Below are 18,513 nucleotides of genomic sequence, written 5' to 3' on the forward strand. Positions count from 1 at the left end.
GAGATCAAATAAGAAAATACATAACATTAAACATGTTAACAACACAAAAGCCATATTAAACGCAGACTACTTTAGACCCGGAAGTAGGATTCGTCGCGTCATCACTGAACAACCGGATATAAAACCGCCGTCACTCGGTTGAGAGAAAAGAGCAGCTGATGAAAATGCTGCTTTGCTCATCTCTGTCATTCTAGGTGGATCACAGCTTCAAGTTTCCAGGCAGTAGTGAACGCTCTGCATTTTTCTTTATCTTTCCTGTAAGAGAGAAAGCAGACGCTACTTGGGACTGAAAAGGACTTGCCAACAAAAATATTTATTTGATTTTCCATCACTCCCCTCTCACTCCCCATGGGTGTTTGAGCTGCAGAGTCATTAAACTGCATCTGTTCTCTCTTGTACTTAGTGTTTCACCCTGTGTCTCGTTCATGGTCGTTTTCATTGGTTCTACAAGAAGAGTCTTCCGTTTAAAAGGAACTTCTTCCTCCCCACCATCGGCAAGTGCTTGCTTCGAAATATAAAGCACTTGGTGACCGCCGTTGTTGTGAAAGCAGATTAAGATTGTACAATTAAACTACTCTAATAAAATGATCTAAGAATGATCTTTAAATTAGACTAAATTCTAGGACTTTCGTGGCCTTAAAGTGGCCCCTCTTTGTCTGGTCAGTTACCCAATTTGGATTTAGAGATGCATTTTAGCTTGACACCTAAACTGCCAATTTCCTGGCACTGCATATTGCACATTTAGGTAGAACACATAAAATCCTCCTAAAGTGTTAAGGTGTTGGAGCACTATCAGTGCTCCTCGGTAGTGATCCTCCATTTCCCTGAAATTCTTCTTGAGGGAAAAGATGTTCCCTTATTTGATGTTTTGGTGCTGGTCCATCTTCTCCCACAGGTGGACAAGTGGCGTGCCACCCACGCTGCAACAGAGCCACTGGATCCCTTAACTGTAGAGGTCAGGGTTTTTTTTCTCCTTTAATTTCCCAACCGTCAGTATGTCCTAGAGCAAAATCAAATTTCAACCAGAAATATGTGGAATCAGGCAAGAAAACAGCACTTCTCATGACTTTTGAATAGGCTGAAATGTCAACAGTCCCGAACTAGACAGATGAACGTGATGGAAATAAACATCAGCATGCGCACAAATTCACATCGCTTGTGCAGAAGCAAGTGTTTTGCTGCAGAAGGCGAGCTGCCACTCAGCATGTGTGGAATATATAACCAGGACTGCAAAATGCACAAGGAGCGGGGGAGGGCAAACGCTGACATCTAATGTCTGTATTAATTCAAATAACGTAGCTTTCCATCGTCGACCGCTGCAAGTACCGGCCGGCGCAGAGGCTGAGCGTGAGGCAGACCCGGTGTTTAAGCCCCTGAATGAATGAACAATCTGAGATATGCTTTGAGTGGAATGTCACTGTCCACTTTTCCATAACAGCAGGCAAGCTTGAGGAGCGATAATGGAGGCAGAGAAATGGCTTGGCCCTACACTGACCTTGGTAATAACAACAGAGACACTGGAAAAAGACTCTCATCTACTCTGTGATCTCCTCTATGGGCTACATACACACTCCTCCCCACCTCCCACCCTCCTGCGTGGCCGCCTGCCTCCTTGTGTGCAGGGCTACGGTGCTGTGCGGTCTGATCGAGGTTAACTGCGGTATTATTTCATTAATTAAGTTTTTCCACTCCTTCCGCCTGTCCTGCTCGTCTTCCTGTCAAACGAGGGTGGTGGAGCGACGCCCTTCCTCCATTCCGTCCTCCGGCGCTTCACATCCCCCCCATCACTGCTGATCATTGTCTCAATTACTCATCCCTCCTCTCACTCCCCTTTCTCCTGCTTTCTCCTCTTATCTAATCCTAAATTGTGCTGTACACTCTTCCCCAGTCTCTCTTTTTCTTTTTCTCTTCTCCAGATCCTCCCAAAGTGAGGTGGGAAAGATTTGTAGTCTAACATCTCCCCATCTCTCCCGCTCTCATCTGTGTCTCTCATCTGGATTTCACAGATGTTCTATGATTATTTCTGCCTTGATTTGGTGATACTTTCCTGCCGTCGAGGCATTTGGAGCATTTTTAGTGTTTAGCGACCAAGATTCGGCGGGAACTATTTTCGAACCGAGGCCAAAGCGGCTGTGATCCTTCTGCTCACTTTGTCCCTGTGAAATGGAGATTCACAAAAATGGTGCCACCTGTAACATGTCTAATGGATTTAAAAGGATTTGCCATGATACAGTTCACGGTTTTAAACAAAATTGCCTTTGTGATATTTGTGACCTGTTGATTAGGAGGTTTAAAAAAATAGCCTGCATTTGCAAAATCACATTTGTGGAAGCTCTTCTGGTTCAATTTGGCTCTCCGGCTCTCAGTCTCTGTCTCTTTGTTTCTCCCTCTTCTTTGTATCCATTACTGTTCCACTTTTCCATAATGGAGACATTAGAGTCTTTTACCTCTCCGCTATCTATCATGTCATTTAAACTCTTTCCTTACTTTCTGTTTTTAACTTTTTCCCTTTCCTCTTCCCTCTTTCCTCAAATCTTGCCTCCTCCCTCTGTCCACCGCGCTCGGGGTCATCTCTGTCGTCACACAGCGTCTCTTGTCCCCATCATATCACCAACAGCTTGTCACAGGCAATCAGCCTGCCTGCCTCAACTCCCCGCACGAGCCTCTCCTCCTCCTCTTTTCTCTCCTCATCTTCCTCACCTCCCTCGTCTCCCGTCACCTTCTTTTCCTCCTTCATGTGTCAGTAGTTATTACGCTCAGAAATTTGTCGGGCCCCTCTCTCTCAGGCCAGTTAAAAGGGTATTTTCTCAATCCCTTATCCATTCCTACGGTTAGTACTGCTGCCCAGTTTTAGTCCTACAGCCCGACTTACGCCTCCCAGTGACCGCTGTAATGGGTTATACTGGAATGAGGAGAAGCTTGTGTAATCCCTTCTTATGTCATGTACTTACATTTCTGTTAGAGCATGGTTTTTACAGTATGTTGGGAGCAACGTTTCTAAGAAACAGTGGAAAATAAGATAAAAAAATTTGTTCTCAACATATTTTCCCCCCATTTTTGTTTTCAAGTATGTTTTATATCTTTCATTATAATAATTAGATTTTCAGCTACAGCATGCCCCGGGGTAAGAATATGTTATTAATGATTTAAAAATGACTGTGTGTATTAAATAAACATATTATCTGTTAATCAGGACTTTATATGAATTTTGTAATTCATTATGATGTATGTTGTAATACTATAATTTTCAGTAGTACGTAACTATTAGTTAAGGACTACTTAACTATCAATGGTATCATCAATCATGGTATTATATATGTAAAGTATATAAAGTATACCCATTAGGAATTTCAAAAAACTCAGTACTGACGTATTATTTTTAGTCTGCTGTTTGTTTAGGTTCAGAAAAAGATCATGCTTTGTGTTAAAATAGACTTTCACAACCTTAACCATTTCTTAGAAAGCTTTTCTGCCAGAAAGCCCTGAAGGAAAAATTCTCCCACCACCTTATATCTTTCTTTCTTCTGACTTCCTCCCAGTTCCAAAGCTATTACTTCACAACAAAATCACTTAAGATTAATGCAGTCATGAGGAGACTGCTTTTTTCCATTTGCAGTAATTTATATTTGGAGGCATGGCTCCGTCCTGGGAGAGCGCACCTCCATGACCTGCCAAGTGGAAAGTTTGAGACAGAAAAGACCTGGTATAGAGATGGGCAGACATCAGTGACAAGAGATTTATCATAAAGCAGGAGATGGGGTGGAGGTGGGTTGCAAAGTGGCTTGCACATGCACAGCAACTGTGAGCAGGGTGAAGGATACATAAATAATGTCAGATCAGCTGATCTGCTGGTAAGGCAGCTGAGCTTGATTTTAGTGCCGCCCTGAAGTAACACTTTAATAACAGCTGGTCAGTTGCAATAGTGGGTGTGGATAGACTTGAATTATTATCGTAAGAAAATCAACATAGTGATATGTGGCTCTGCATCAGAACACACCTCACGTTAAATCACAACCTGAACATGACGTCTGAGCAAAGGATGTAGAAAAAGAAAGACAGCCCTGATCAAAGAGCTGTACCTAATTTGGCACACTCATTCGGTTTATTTGAACCTCACTGAAATCAATGAAAGTGTCTTCTTCCATTATTGCAAACGAAAAAAAATTTCACAGGTCTCAGGTGGAGAAAAAAAAAAAAGAATACTACGATTTAAGATGATCTCGAAGGACAGCAAATAGTGAAAACACTCGAGGAATGCACAAGTTTTTTCACAGCCTTTTATATAAACCTTATTTATCCATCCCTTCATCCATCCCTGTCTCCTGGCTTCCCTACCATACTGCTGTTCGCCTTGACCTCCGCCTGCTTTCTTTCCTCCTCCTGCTTTCACACTCTGCATCCTGCAGCGATGGAGGGAAAGACAGAGGGAGGTGTTAGAAGTAAAGCTGCCTCTTTTTCACACTTTCCTCTCTCTCTCACTCACTCTCTCTCCTGAGCCATCCACCATTCATCCCTCTCTGCTTCGCTTCAGACTGGCTAATCTATAGCCTGAAGGGGAAGTGGCGGGAGGAAATATGTATATATATATGTATATATATATATATATATATATATATATATATATATATATATATATATATATATATATATATATATATATATAATTTTTTTTTATAAAGGAAGAATGATGACATTGAAGGTTAGCCAGGGAAAATGAGTGTAGACGGTGTGGTGTATGTGTGGGGGAAGGAGAAAGAATATGCCTACTGTATTTTTTAGTAGCCACCACATCTGTTCCTCCATCAGCTAAAAGTTGAAAGGCAGACATTGAACTCGGTGTCTTTTAATAGCTTTTGATTTGTTGCTGTGAGTAGGATCTGTAGGATCATCTGTGTGCTAATGATTGAGACCAGCTGCACAGCTAATGGTACACCGGCTGCAAAGGTGTGATTCTCACTAGGAGCATCTCTCTCTTCTTTGCACCCCTCACTGCTTCTCTCTTTCCGTTCTCTCTTTTCTCACTGTGTCTTCATCTTCATGCTGATTCCCATCTATCCTCAGCCTGCTCCGCGTCCCTTAATCCTTTTCCACCTTCGGTGACCTGGAGGCTAGTCGTCGTTCACTTGCTCCTTTCTCTTTGTTTACATTCTCGATTCCTTTCCTGCCTCCTCTCCTCTTTTGCCATCTTAGCTCCTCCCACTTGTGATGCTAGTAAAGGAGGAGGAGGTAAGGACAAGACAGGAGTCAAGACAGTTCCTGCTTGATTAGGAACTGTCACTTTAAAGTGATGCCAGTTCAGTCTAATGTGGCATCATATTTTCTCCCTTTCTCTCTCAGATAAGCATCTCCACTGAAACATTTTTATGTTAAAAGGAACTTATCTTATTCGTTTGCAGCTTTGCATTTTCAGTCTTAAACTCTACTGCAGTTCCTTGGTGTGATGCGCAATTAAGAATTTATTATATTTACTTTAAACTCACCCTTGGACAGACCCTGAGTTCATTCATTGTGTCAAAGAAGCCTTTTTAGTGCCTTAAAGCCAGCTTTCTTCTGATTTGTTGCCCCTAATAAACAGACAGCTGTGGGCAGCATTTAGAGCAGCCTGAAAGCAGAACTTTTGGCTCATAAGGATCACGTTCGCGTATACTGACCTCATTATTATCTGCGTTTGCAATGCTAAAGCGATCTTTGACCAGCATAAGGCACATAAATGAGGAATAATATGAGAAAAATGTGCAGATGTCACATTTTATCTAAGTGTAATTGCAACAACCACAGCTTATGAATACAAAGGAACACTTTGTAGAGCCCTGTTCTCATCGTGTTAGCAATTCAGCTGTTTGTCACATATTGTATATACATCACAGGTCCCACAAAGGGCCTTTGTTCCTGCGCATCCTTGCCCATAGCTCCTCTACTGAGCCGTTTTTTTTACCCAAAACTTACATTTTTAGGAACTACAAAATCCTTTGAGAGCGAGACACCGGTGAGATCAATTTCCGGGTCACAGACAGACAAGTTGGAACAGAACAGTGAAGTAAAAAGAGCTCTTTGAGCAGGATTTTATACGTATGCATGCACGCACACACACACAGTTCTTGTGTGCATATTTTCTCAGCACTGTTTGACCTTCTTTAACTTCCTTTGTAGCTTCACTAGATAAAAAATGTGATTTACATGACGTTACATCGCTGATTAAAATCTGACTCTGTATCGCTGTATTGTGCTGATTGAACTGTTGCATTTTTTTCCAGCGTGAGAAAAGCTTTTACATCCTGATAACACATAATAAATTCCCCCATTGCCTGTATTAACACATCCCCTCCCTCATTTTAAATGGAAAAAAATCCCCTTAATTCTATTAATTAAAACATAAGCGGTGATAGTGTTGGTGTATTGATGGGGTATTACCAAGTGGCGCTTTAACACATTCCACAGTTTCTTTTCTAACCAATCACGTCCAGTTTCTGAGTCAAATCACACTGATTTGTGTCTCAGGGGCTCCCATTTGATTTCATATACGCTCTTGATTGGATTACCATCACTCCCCCCCCCCCCCCCCCCCCCCCAATCCGTCAGTCTTCGCTTCTCCAAATTGCATCCCCTCCCCACCCCCTCCAACGCTATTTCTCCAGCCCAAGCAGCAATTGCAGTTGACTGCAGTCGGTTGAGTCCATGCGCCGCAGCGGGGGTGTTAATGAATTCCAGCAGACTGCTAAATGAGGACTTATTAAAGTGCTGCCGCCTCATAGTTTGACATTTCAGAGCTTCTGGTGGAGTTTTAAATCGCTGCCTCTGCAAATGTCACTCGCTGACTCTCTGGAAGGGCTGTCCATAGAAGCTAGTCTTGGCTATAGATTGTGTGAGAGAGTGTGAGTTTGTGTGGCTGTATATTCAGTGGGTCCGTATAGCACGCTGTTCCTTTTTTTAATTGCACATTTCTGTGTTTCCATCCTTCCAGCTACGTCAGATGGGACGCGTCAAGGCCTGGACAGCATGAAGGGTGGAGTGTGTGCCACGCAAGGCATGAAGGTGGTCCTAAAAGTGGGGCAGAGTAAGTCCTCGCAACTCTCTTTCTGCTTTCTCTCACACACATCCGCTCTACATGTGAGCTATCTCATGTGCACTGCATGTGTGATGGACTCGTACACACACACACACACACACACACACACACACACACACACACACACACACACACACAAATCACTTAACACACTGTGATATTAACAAGCATTAGCTCCACATCTCCCATCATCTCACATCTGTGCAGTACAGAGCAGCACACATTAGTGCGCCTTATCTTGCATGCAGCCTCTTCCACTTTTAAACTGTCTCTCTAATCTTCCTCTTCCTTACACACACACGTACCATATAGTCTGCACACCACACACACACCACATGCACACACACGTACCTTTCTTAATGCGTGTGTTCTTGCTGAGCATATTAGGTCTCGTTAAGTGGTAAGAACAGCGAAGAAGTGTGGGATCAGTCAGCTCTAATGAGCCCTGTTGACTCCCTTCTCACTCTGCCTTTTAACTGCTACTGACTCATGCTGGACACACACACTTAAACACACACTGAAACTTAGACGCACACGCGTGCGCACACACCGGTCTGCATAATCATCAGCTCACACGTGCACATTAAGTGGACACGGACACGCATGCACCTGAGATGTCCACGGCCGGGAAACGAACACACACACACACAGACACACACATGCACAGCAGTCCCGCCAGCTACAGCATGATAACAAAACGACTCCATTCTCTGTTAAAGCACACAGTCAGTGATTTTTAATGACTCGTAGCTGCACACACTTCTAATTTGTTTGGAAAATATTCACAGCTAATGACCCTCGCACGGAGGTGTTTTTTTTTTTAAGCAGCAAAGGGGAAAAAAGGCTAATTTAAGCATTTTCACTGGCCTGCACACTTCTACACATAATCGGCACCTGTCCTTCACACGACCCCCCTCACGTACACACGTACAAACACGACCAGCCATTTCTATTTCCTTGATCTATGCTGTGTTATCAGGACTTGTGTATTGTAGGTGCTCTTCAGCAAAGAGCCAAGTGGCGCTGTTGTGTCTCTATCAGCCCGTAACATCAGCATAGTCAGCTTGGCTCAATAGAAATACCACCACACACACACACACACACATACACACTTTATTTCCCCTGGCTTTTTCACCACACAGGCGATGGAAAAACTACCTTCCTTTTGACACACATACAAACCACAGCTCTGTGAAGAAGATGCACACACACCTTTTTCTTTGTTCTTCTTCATTTTCTTTTTAAATATCTCTCCTTTCCTCACTCAAACTACTCCCTGCAACACTCCTTGCCTCCTTTCCTTTCAAATTCCCCATTCCGCTTTGCATGCCGGCCATCTCTCCTTATTTTCACTCTTTTCCTCTGTTTTCCTCATCTTATCTGCTGTGTGGCTGAAAGGTCACGTCTGTGTTGTTTGTCGTCTAAATAAGCGGCGTGCCGCCTCGTGGTGATCTCTGATGAGATATGGCGCTCTGCTCCGCTTCGAGGGACCCACACTTGCAAAAACCCACACATATACATTGAGCTGTCACCTCGTATTTTATTCTTTATATATCTTGCTTGCTCTCTGAATCTGTCACATGCACACTTTCTCACACGCACACAGCCCGAACCTCCTTCTACGAGCCCCTGCTGACCAAACAGCAGCTCCTATTGATCCACCACCCCGAACCTCTGTTTGGTTTATTGTCAAGAGGGAGCCGCCAGCCAATATCCTTACCCTTCTCTAAATGTCAGCACATATGGGTTGATGGCTGTGCTTGACCACTGTACAGGCAGGACTACTATAGTCAAAAGCAGGTTGTTATTTCCATCTACAGTAAAGTGGATAGCTCTCATTATTGTACTTCCCAGTCCCAAAGCTATGACATCACTACAGCATTATTGGACGGTTGCAGTGTCATCCCAGAGCACATTAATGTTAATATTGAAACTGTGCATCAGAATTCATCACGAGTTCTTAGCAGATAGTGCAACACATCTTCATATGAGTTTTACACCAGATGCCCTTCTTGACACAACCCCAACGGGAATTTGTGTCCCTGGGTGGAACTGAATTGAATTATCAGCCTTTCGCTCGTCAATCAAATGTGTATACTTTGTGTGTACTGGAAAGTAGACCCCCAGCTGAGAGACAATAGATACGACAATGATTAAATCAGACACAGCACAAAAACAGGAACTGGGGTGGGGGTGGGTTGCAAAGCAGCTTGCAGATGTAATTGTGAGTAAGCTAAAGAAGCTTCAATAGCAAGCCCTACATATGACAGCCAGCTAGGCGTGTAGAAGTGTATCAGCAGAGCTATCAGCTGATGGGGGCCGGCACTTAGATCAGCTGACCTGCTGGGATTGCAGCTGAGCTCGACTTTGTGGGGTGCCTGATTTAATGCCGCGCTTGATTAACTGTAAGTTTGCGGTCATTTTATGTTGCACGAAATGTTGAACTCAACAGCCCAGCGCAACTCTGTTCTTGCAGCCCACTGTTGGACAGATGGCTCAGAAGCTAACAAAATTAGTATTTTCTGAACCATCTCTTTCAGCTTCGAGGAGTAGCACTTATACCCACAACGGCTGCATTAGCATGTAGCATGTGTGTGCACGCTTGTGCCCGTGTTTGCATGTGTCACATAAACTCACTTTAATGCCATCACCATTACTGAGGGCTTGCGAGACAGATGGCCTGATTTAGCGACTACAGATTACAAGCCGTTATGGCCTTGTGTAAATTCGCTCAGGCCAAAACAACAAACGACCTCTCTTTAGTTTCCCATTCAAACAAATGGAAAAGTGCTCATACGCAGCACGTCGAAGCCCAGTCAATATGTGCTCCCCTATAATGGGAAGGGAAGGGGGTCCTTTATTAAACCTCTTCTGTCTCTTATTTCTCTGGCTGGCTGTCTCTCTCTTTGCTAATGTCGCTTATTGGTTTCGAATCAGAGAGCTTTGGCTGTTGCAGAAGATGGAGGCTGTCTCGGTATTTCTGTAATTCCTCGCTTATTTTTCCTCCCAAGGCCCATATGGACTGCCTCCAAAGAAGGAGCCGGCAGCGGGACGCACCACCAGCAAAAACCCAGGTAAGCAGGAAATCAAATAGAGATAATCCACAGCAGATCCATCCACAAAATGGATGGAGGGAATAAGCAAAGACTGCTAGATAAAAAAGAAAAGCAGCAGGGAGAGGGGAGGGTGGAGGCGACAGATGGAGAATGTGCAGCGGTGACATCTGCGGATCTCTCTGTTTAATTCCATATTTCTCTCTCACTCTCTCCTTCTCCCCCCTACTCTCTGTCCCTCTCCTCCTCGTCTCTGCACCCGGCCCTTCGAGCTAAGTGCTGCGGGCGGGGAATGGATGGCTAATAGCTACCTTGGGAGAAGGACAAGAAAAAGTGAGGGAGGAAGAAAGAGGCAAGAGGAGGAAGAGAGACAGAGGGAGAGAGAGCAGCGACGACATTTCAGAGTTATTATTGTCATTAGTTTGGGGGCGAGGGGGGTAGTGTGCACCGTAGTTCTGTCTAGAAAGAATGAGAGACTGAGTGAAGAGAGAAGAGGAGGCAGGGGAGTGATAGAACGGAGTGGGTAGAAATGGGAGGCACATAAGGAGGAGAAAGAAAAGAATAATTGAAAAGCAAAGAGGAGAGGGGAAGAGAACAAGGAGATGAAAATGGAGAGAGGCAACATTCATGCTTCACCTCAAAGTTATTCAGTGAAGGGGAAAGAACACGATTCACTCTGAGCTGTGTTCATTTCTCCTTCTCTCTCTTTTTTTTCTTTTTTGGGCGAATTTGCGTACTATACCAGATGTGGGAATTGGACCATTCACACATTTCCCAATCACTTGTCCATACCTCATATAGGTGAGAAGTGTATGTGTGAATCAGCAACAATAGTATGCATTGTTTGTGCTAGAATGAGAGCGGCGAAGCACGACGGCGAGGATGATTTAATCGCACACCTAAGAGGGATTTTACACATTTTTGACTTTCAGGCAAGGACATATTAACACGCACTTAACCGCATATCTAAAAATGATTGTTATGACATTCGACACAGCAGTTATGCCAGAATTTCTAATCCTCGTGTGAATACGCTCGAAATCATCTCAGCTAATAATTGGAATACTGTTGCTTATTCACAGTTTCTCATTGTGTTTGCGTGGCTCTCTTGGGATGTAAACAAATAGAAATACATTATTGGGATATGAACAAGAAATGCTCTCTGAATAGATACGAAAGGATTGTTTGGTTTTTTTTCTGTCATCCACAAACTCAACTCACTCGAATCAAAACCATCACTCATTACAGATGTCCGCTGGGGATAAACGTCTATAAATGGATTCCAAGTCAGAAAACAGGAGACTTAAAATCATTATTTTCTAGGTAGTTTGAAGAGGAACCAAATGAATCATGATTCTTGTTGATGCAAAGTGCTGAAATGTTCAAAAGTAAAAAAATATATATATAATATTTTGTATGTGAAAGTAGTAAGAGGACAACAGCCAGCAACATGTTTGGAAAAAAATGAGGCATAAAAAAACAGGAACAGTTGTGTAACAGTAAACACCTCATGGAGCATCTACCTTGAAAAATAAGGTTAGTATCATGGTTGGTGTGAAAACAACGATCTAGTTCAGTTATATTTATATAGCATCAAATCACAACAGCAGTCCACTGAGCGCTGATGCTACAATAATGCGTAAAACCCAACAATCAGACGACCCCTTGCGTGTAAGCAATTGGCGACAGCGGGGAGGAAAAACTCCCTTTTAACAGGAAGAAACCTGTAGAGCCAGATTCAAGGAGAGGTAGCCATCTGCCACCACTGGTTGGAGGTGAGGGTGAGGAAGACAGGATAGAAGAGGGGTAAGACTATTTCTAAAGAGATTTAATCATGTGTTGTTTACAATATGAAAACATCCAGAGAAGTTTCTCGGTGCAAAGAACAATGTGGAACGATCATGCTTGTTAGGCATTTAGCGTTAAAAACAGGTGACAGACGAGGCATCGCTGCACCCACGAATGAAAGTTCAAGTACTGTACAAAGGGAAAAATACACCCTCTCTCAGCCTGAGCCCACTTAAGGTGGATTAAGGTGTGGAGAAACTGTGATCTGATCTTTCATATAATATCATATTGTTTGACTGACTTGCAAAACAATATATTCTGTTTCTATTTACATTTAACGCAGCATCCCAACTTTTTCTATTTTATCAAATTTGTTTTGCAAAGCAGAGAGAAGCTAAGACTCACCCATTCCAGTTATTTGCACGAAATAAACAAAATACGAGTAAAGATTCAGATTATAGCTTTGCATTACAGTCCTAATGTGCACCCATCTAAGCCACTGATTACGACAAGGACATGATTTGAATTTCCGCTCCCGTTGCCAAGCCGCAAGCTTTCGCTTTTCCTTTCACCTGCTTTTCTCTTTTTTTGTGGCACCTCAAATTTCCTGATGTGATTCTATACGAAGGGCTCTGGTGCACATCCTCCAAGTACAAATGGATCGAAAGAGACAAATTAATTCTGTTTTTTAAAAAAAAGAAGAGCATTTTATGTGGGGAGCAGCAATGAGATGCCATAATGCATGAGTTACTGCTGCTCTAGGAATTATGTAATTTTGTCACATCCTCTTGAATGTATTCATATAAAAGGTTTCTGATGGAAGCACGCGCTCATTCACACTTTATTTTGACAAAATGCCTGAAATTTGCATTTGTGCGGCAGCCCGGTGGAAACATAACTAAATGTGGCGAGTGTTCGAAAACAGCTCCAAAAATATGTTAAAAAACCGAATATGAGACCAATTACTCCTCTCTGAAATGTGACAGCTGGCTCAGAAGCAAGGATGATACGACACCTTGACCCGTTCTTTCATTTCTGACCTGTTGCGTGTTTCTCTCCGAGGTGGAATCCGCTAATGATATGAAATAGATGGAAACAAAAACGGAAAATAAGGCCTTGGAGTCTGAACTTGTGTGTTTTAGAAAAAAAGAATTAACACAGAAGAAAGGAAGGAGACGTGCAAAAAAAAGGGGAGTGAGAGGTGCAGAAGGAGAGGTGAAGGAAGAGGATATAATAAGGAGAGCAGTTGAGCGGCGGCAGTCATAATGGAGACGGAGAATGAGGGATGTTGGGTTAATGGTGGGAGGAAGGAGGAGCGGGGAGTGTAATCGACTTCTGGCATTAGTGCTCTGCTCCCAGTCAGTCCAGCGCGGCAGGGGGGCTCGCAGCAGGGGGGAGGAAAGGGGATGAGGTGTGTTTGCTTGGATGTGTACGTCAGTATCGCTTGTGTGTGCGTCTTTGTGTGTGTTTGTGCTGCAAGGTGCTGAGCTCAGAGCAAGGTGGGTTATTACGGCTACAATAACCCGAAGATAGAAAGAACCACGGAGCGAGGGGAGGGCGAGGAAACAGAGGAGACGCCGGAGAGAGACAGACGGGGAGAACAGAGAGGGATGTGTGCCAAGAATAATGATAGACCAATCCAGAGGCCCTATATAGCAAAGACTCACATTACCTGCCTTAACCAGTTCGCACCTCTCATACACATGCCCAGTGCCAAAGCAGTCCGTATCAGCCCTGTTTTTATAAATGCACACGCACACTCGCACACCTCCACACCATCATTCACCTGCTGAGTTCTGACCCGACCTCCCGCGGGCAAGACAGCGAGCTCTGAGGCTGTGAAGATCTTAGGTTTCAGGCGAGACGCGGGGCAGACAGAGGGAGCAACGGGACCCGAGTGTGACAGACAGTTTGATAAACAGACAGACAGATAAAAAAGACAGACGGGCGGGCAGGGAGGCCAGCGGGCAGGCCGAGTGTGTGGTCTGGTGGTGGCAGCGGAGGGGGGAGGATCTCTTCATGTGGCTGGCTGTAATGCTAAGTAAATACAGTTGTTAAGGTTAGGGAAATAGAGTGTATTACCTTGATACACACTGCGGCTCAGCCAGGCTGTCCGCAAGAGTATATACTGCGCAGTACACTCGCACTCACTGCGGACATTCCTCGCTGCTTTATAGGGACTGCTGTCCAATCCATCACATCAATGAAGAGACCACATATAAGCTTCTGTGAGAGTTGCTGCATTCCACTGGTTTATGCCTGCTAGTTTGGGCTGAACCATCGTCATTACTCATGCTATTGTGGTACAGAGCCATAAGGAATGGTATGTTTATTTAAAAGCTCGTGAAAACGCAAGTTGTGAGAGCAAGCCGTGTTATTGCTCCGGTGCATTGGTCGTGATGAATTGTGCGGCGCCGGGAGCAGCTTGTGCTACCGGAAGTAAAGATTGTTCTGTGATTCGTTTCAGGCGGCACGGGGAACTCCAGCCAGCCTCGAGGACCCTTCGGGGAAGAAGGCAGAGGTGAGAACGGGCCTCTCCAACCCTCCAACATCGCTCTCATCGCCGGCGCCGCGGGAGGCTCTGCCTTTCTCCTGCTGGTCACCGCCGTGATCTGCGTCGTGTGCTACAGGAGGCGGCACGCCAAGCACTCGGACACCCACCACCCTCCGCTGTCGCTGTCCTCCCTCACCAGCCCCAAACGGGGAGGCGGCGGGGGCATCACCAGCTCCAACAACAACGGCTCCGAGCCCAGCGACATCATCATCCCTCTGCGGACGTCAGACTCGGCCTACTGCCCGCACTACGAGAAGGTGAGCGGGGACTACGGACACCCTGTCTACATTGTCCAGGAGATGCCGCCTCAGAGCCCAGCCAACATCTACTACAAAGTATGAGGTGGCCTTTGCTCCGGCCAACTGGACGCACCCGCCTCCCTCCACCCGTTACCGACCAATCCCTCCTCCCCACATCCCTGCTCCAAATGAAGCCACAGCAAAGCTATCCATCACAGCTCCAACCCTGATCCCCTCAATACTGCCAGTATTGCCCCTCCGACCCCCCCACACCCCCAACTCACTACCCTGTGAGCCTGCACCCTTGGCCACAGTTGTGTTTCTAGCCGAGTAAGCCTCCCCACCCCATTCTCACACAACCAAGTGTGTGTAAAGGGCAATGTCGTAACCGTGCATAGCCTTTGTTAACAAGGCCCTCGCGAATAGGCAATAGGCTCTGACTGCCCCCCCTTCTTGTTAACTCAGAGCTAAATGAGCCCCCCTACACATGCTGAATTGAAGAGTCCTCCCCTAAACGCCAGTGTGCATGTGCAGCACACACTGTTTTTTTTTTTTAACGGGGTAGGGACCTGCCGTTGGGAAATGTGATGTTTTGAAGAAGGAAAAAGGACAAGAACAGCAAGAAAAACTACTCCCCTGACCCCCACTTAGCACCGCAGAACTCCATCAGCCAATCAGAGTCCGGCCCCTACCACTAACTCAATAATAGGATGCTAGTTTGTATGTGTTTGTTTCTCCTGAGAAAACGCGGGGGGAAGAGGGGGGCCTCGGACTCGCCCGATCAGCACCGTCCGAGCGGCGGTCACATGACCGAGCCAGGGCCTCTACGCAAGGTCTGACCAATCGGTGACTCTCAGAATCTTGTATATTTTAATAATGCGTGTGACTGTGAGAGCGAGCTACGAACTCGGTCAATAATCATGGCGGTGCTGCTGCTCCACATTAGACGTGTGCGTGCAGTTAGTGTGCTTCAAGTACGGCAAGTTTGCATATGCGCGCGTGGGGTTTAGTCTGTGTGCGTGTGTGTGCGTGCGCACGCTTTGTGCGAGGGTGACTGTGCGAATGCGTGCGTTCTTTAGACTTGTCTTAAATACCAAAACACAAAATAGTGAGCGAATATCAAAAAAGTGAGATTTTTTATCGCTATTGACACTTATAGATTATATATATGAATATCCAGTAAATAATTTCTAGATGTTTTTTTTCCGTTTTCTATTGTTTTGTTTTACCCACTCCTGTTTAAACTACACTTCTGTTGCTAGACATCTTTTTTTGTTTTTATCTATTTTTCTTTTTCACAACTTAGAATGACCTTGTTTACCCTCCACCCACCCCCACCTCCCCTTTGTTTATTAATTTAATCCCTTTTTTGTTTTTTGTTTAATTTTTCCGGTGAACAGAGGTCGTTTCCTCTTCCCTCTCTCATTCACTCCCTCCCTCCTTCCTCCACCTCTCCTCCCTTCCCTCTAGGGTCTCTGAACTCTGTGTATATTTTTATAGCTCCTTGTACTATGCCGTAGTTTTGAAGTTTAGACCTCGTTTGTGGAAGTGTTGAGGTAGAAACATCTATGAAAGTTTTTTCTTTTCCTTTCAAATGTTTTTTATTTTTTTCGGAAGCGAAAAGAAGTTAGGGGTGGGGATGGTGGGGAAGAAGAATAAAGGAAGAACAGGGGTAGAGAGAGAGAGAGAGAGGAGAGCTGCCTGGGGTGGAGGAGAAAAGCGGCGTCTGAATGCAGAAGCTTAAAAAAAAAAAGGAAGCTAGTGGGGAGGGAGGGAGGGAAAGACTGAAGGAATTGCACACTTAAGAAAAAGAGGCTGAGGGGAGAAGAGGACGGGAGAGGCAGGAGCGCGAGATGAAGGATCCCGAGGAAAGGAGGGATGGAAGAGTGGCCGGTGAAGCAAAGAAACCTCTTCTTTAAATGGAGAGTCTCCCGTATGGAGGTGACGGACCTACAGCCAAAAATGGATTTTTTTGGAGGAGTTGAACTCTTAACCACGACAAAGAGAGATCTCATCACACACACACCCCCACACACACAAACACACACGCCTACTGTGACTCGCATTTTGGATTTGTTCCTTTTTTCTGCCAAAATTTGTGTTGAAATGCATCTCTGTGTATCACTCACGCGCACACACACACACACACACACGCAAAAGAAAATCCCGCTTCTCTCTGACACACTCTGACGCCCTCCCAACACAACCTAACGCAAATTTCACACCTTTTAATGACTGTCACAAATGCCTCTTGATTGCATTGAATGGCATACATTGTCTCTCACACCCGCTTGCACTCCCAACACACACACTTACACACACACACACACACACACGCACACACGCTCAACAAAAATGCTGATTACTTTCATATGACTCTGTGTTTCTGTGATTAAGACTGACCCAACGGACACGGGAGGGATGAACAGAGCGACTGTGTGTGTTTTCTCCTCCTCTGCTTTTAGATGCTCCCACGCTTTCACAAACACACACATACACACTCACACTGTCTCTCTCTCTCTCTCTCGCGCACAAACACACTAGTGCCGAGCACCTCGACCTCAGAGGGCAATAACATCGCTGTGTTCAGAGGTGCAATGTGTTCACATGTGCATACTAATAAAGCTATTTTGTGTTGCTCAAACATGCTTATGGCTTATGTGTAAACTGGATGGCAGTGGAGAGCTTTTTTCAAACACACATACACACACATACACGCAAAGCCTCCAATGCTGTAGCCATGTTTTTCTGTGTGAAGCCAGTGTTTAATCTGGACCTTCTGACATTTCTCAGCCGTGTTTTTGTACCTGACGTCATACAATGAGATACGTTTCAAGCTTAAGTGTCACACTCGTCTTAAACTGACTTTGTTGGGCACACGATGATGTTCGGATATGTTTCGTTTTTTCGTTTTGTTTTTTTTTTTAACCCAGTGGAGGAGTTTGTATTTGACTGTATGAAAATTGATGACAAAGATGAAATGACTCAAGTTCTTCTTTTTGTACAACTGCCAACATGTGCTGTGTTTTTCTTTATGTACGCTGTTAAGTCAATGTCTGTTTAAAGTTGAAACATGCTCAGAATACCTAAAAGTATCCTCCAAGCCAAATGAAGTGTCTGTTACTCTCCCTTCAGCAGCTTCTGCGACTCATTGTTTTATTTTTTTTGTGTCCACGAGGGCGGGGCGGGGTGGGGGGGGGAAGTAAACTTTGCGGACTTTCACGCCGTCGACTCCGACGAGGAAGCCGCTGGCCTGTTTTCAGCCCGCTGCGCTCCCTGTCCCGCTCCCTCTCAGCAGAATGTCAAGTATCTTTTGGACTTTTTCCTTCTTCTCCTTTTTTTTTATTATTATTGTTTGGGTTTCATGTCGATGTTATTTCAAAGTTGTGTCTCTGGCTCTCACCGTTTGTGTTTGACTGGTCGACTTGACGTGTTGGCTTTTCTAAAAAAAAAAAAAAACAGGAGATAAAAAACAACATGGACACAGTCGCCATTGGTTGTTTTGAAAAGAGAAAGAAGAAAACGCTGTTTCTATGGAACCGGGGGGAAAATAATAATAATAATTAAAAAAAATAAGCAGCCACTGCTTAGCTCCCTCACCTCTCCGCTGGTGAAAGTGTACGTGTGTGTGTGTGTGTGTGTAAATGTGTGTGAGTATGTGTGTTTCTTTGTGCCAATAGCCAGCGAGCGGAGGCCACGGAGCAAAGGTGGCTCATATGTGACGTGTTGAGACTTTGTATTTGGGACACCTCCATGTGAGAAGGGGTTTTTTTTTGTGTGTGCGTGTCCTTTCCTCCTCCTCTTCTTCTCTCC

At 44.8% G+C, this 18,513-nt stretch overlaps 1 protein-coding gene across 1 annotated transcript in view; it reads left to right on the plus strand.

Annotated features, from left to right (window-relative positions):
• Nucleotides 1-18,176, plus strand: part of efnb3b (ephrin-B3b) — a 95,725-nt gene extending 77,549 nt beyond the window's left edge. The window contains exons 3-5 of the mRNA XM_082526514.1: nucleotides 6,962-7,054; nucleotides 10,078-10,140; nucleotides 14,375-18,176. Coding sequence (XP_082382640.1) covers nucleotides 6,962-7,054; nucleotides 10,078-10,140; nucleotides 14,375-14,802 — 584 coding nt within the window. The 3' untranslated portion in view covers nucleotides 14,803-18,176. The remainder of the gene's footprint in view (nucleotides 1-6,961; nucleotides 7,055-10,077; nucleotides 10,141-14,374) is intronic.
• Nucleotides 18,177-18,513: the final 337 nt, after the last annotated feature.

Source organism: Aulonocara stuartgranti (assembly GCF_965226115.1).
Source record: "Aulonocara stuartgranti genome assembly, chromosome: 3".
In the NCBI taxonomy this organism is placed as follows: domain Eukaryota; kingdom Metazoa; phylum Chordata; class Actinopteri; order Cichliformes; family Cichlidae; genus Aulonocara; species Aulonocara stuartgranti.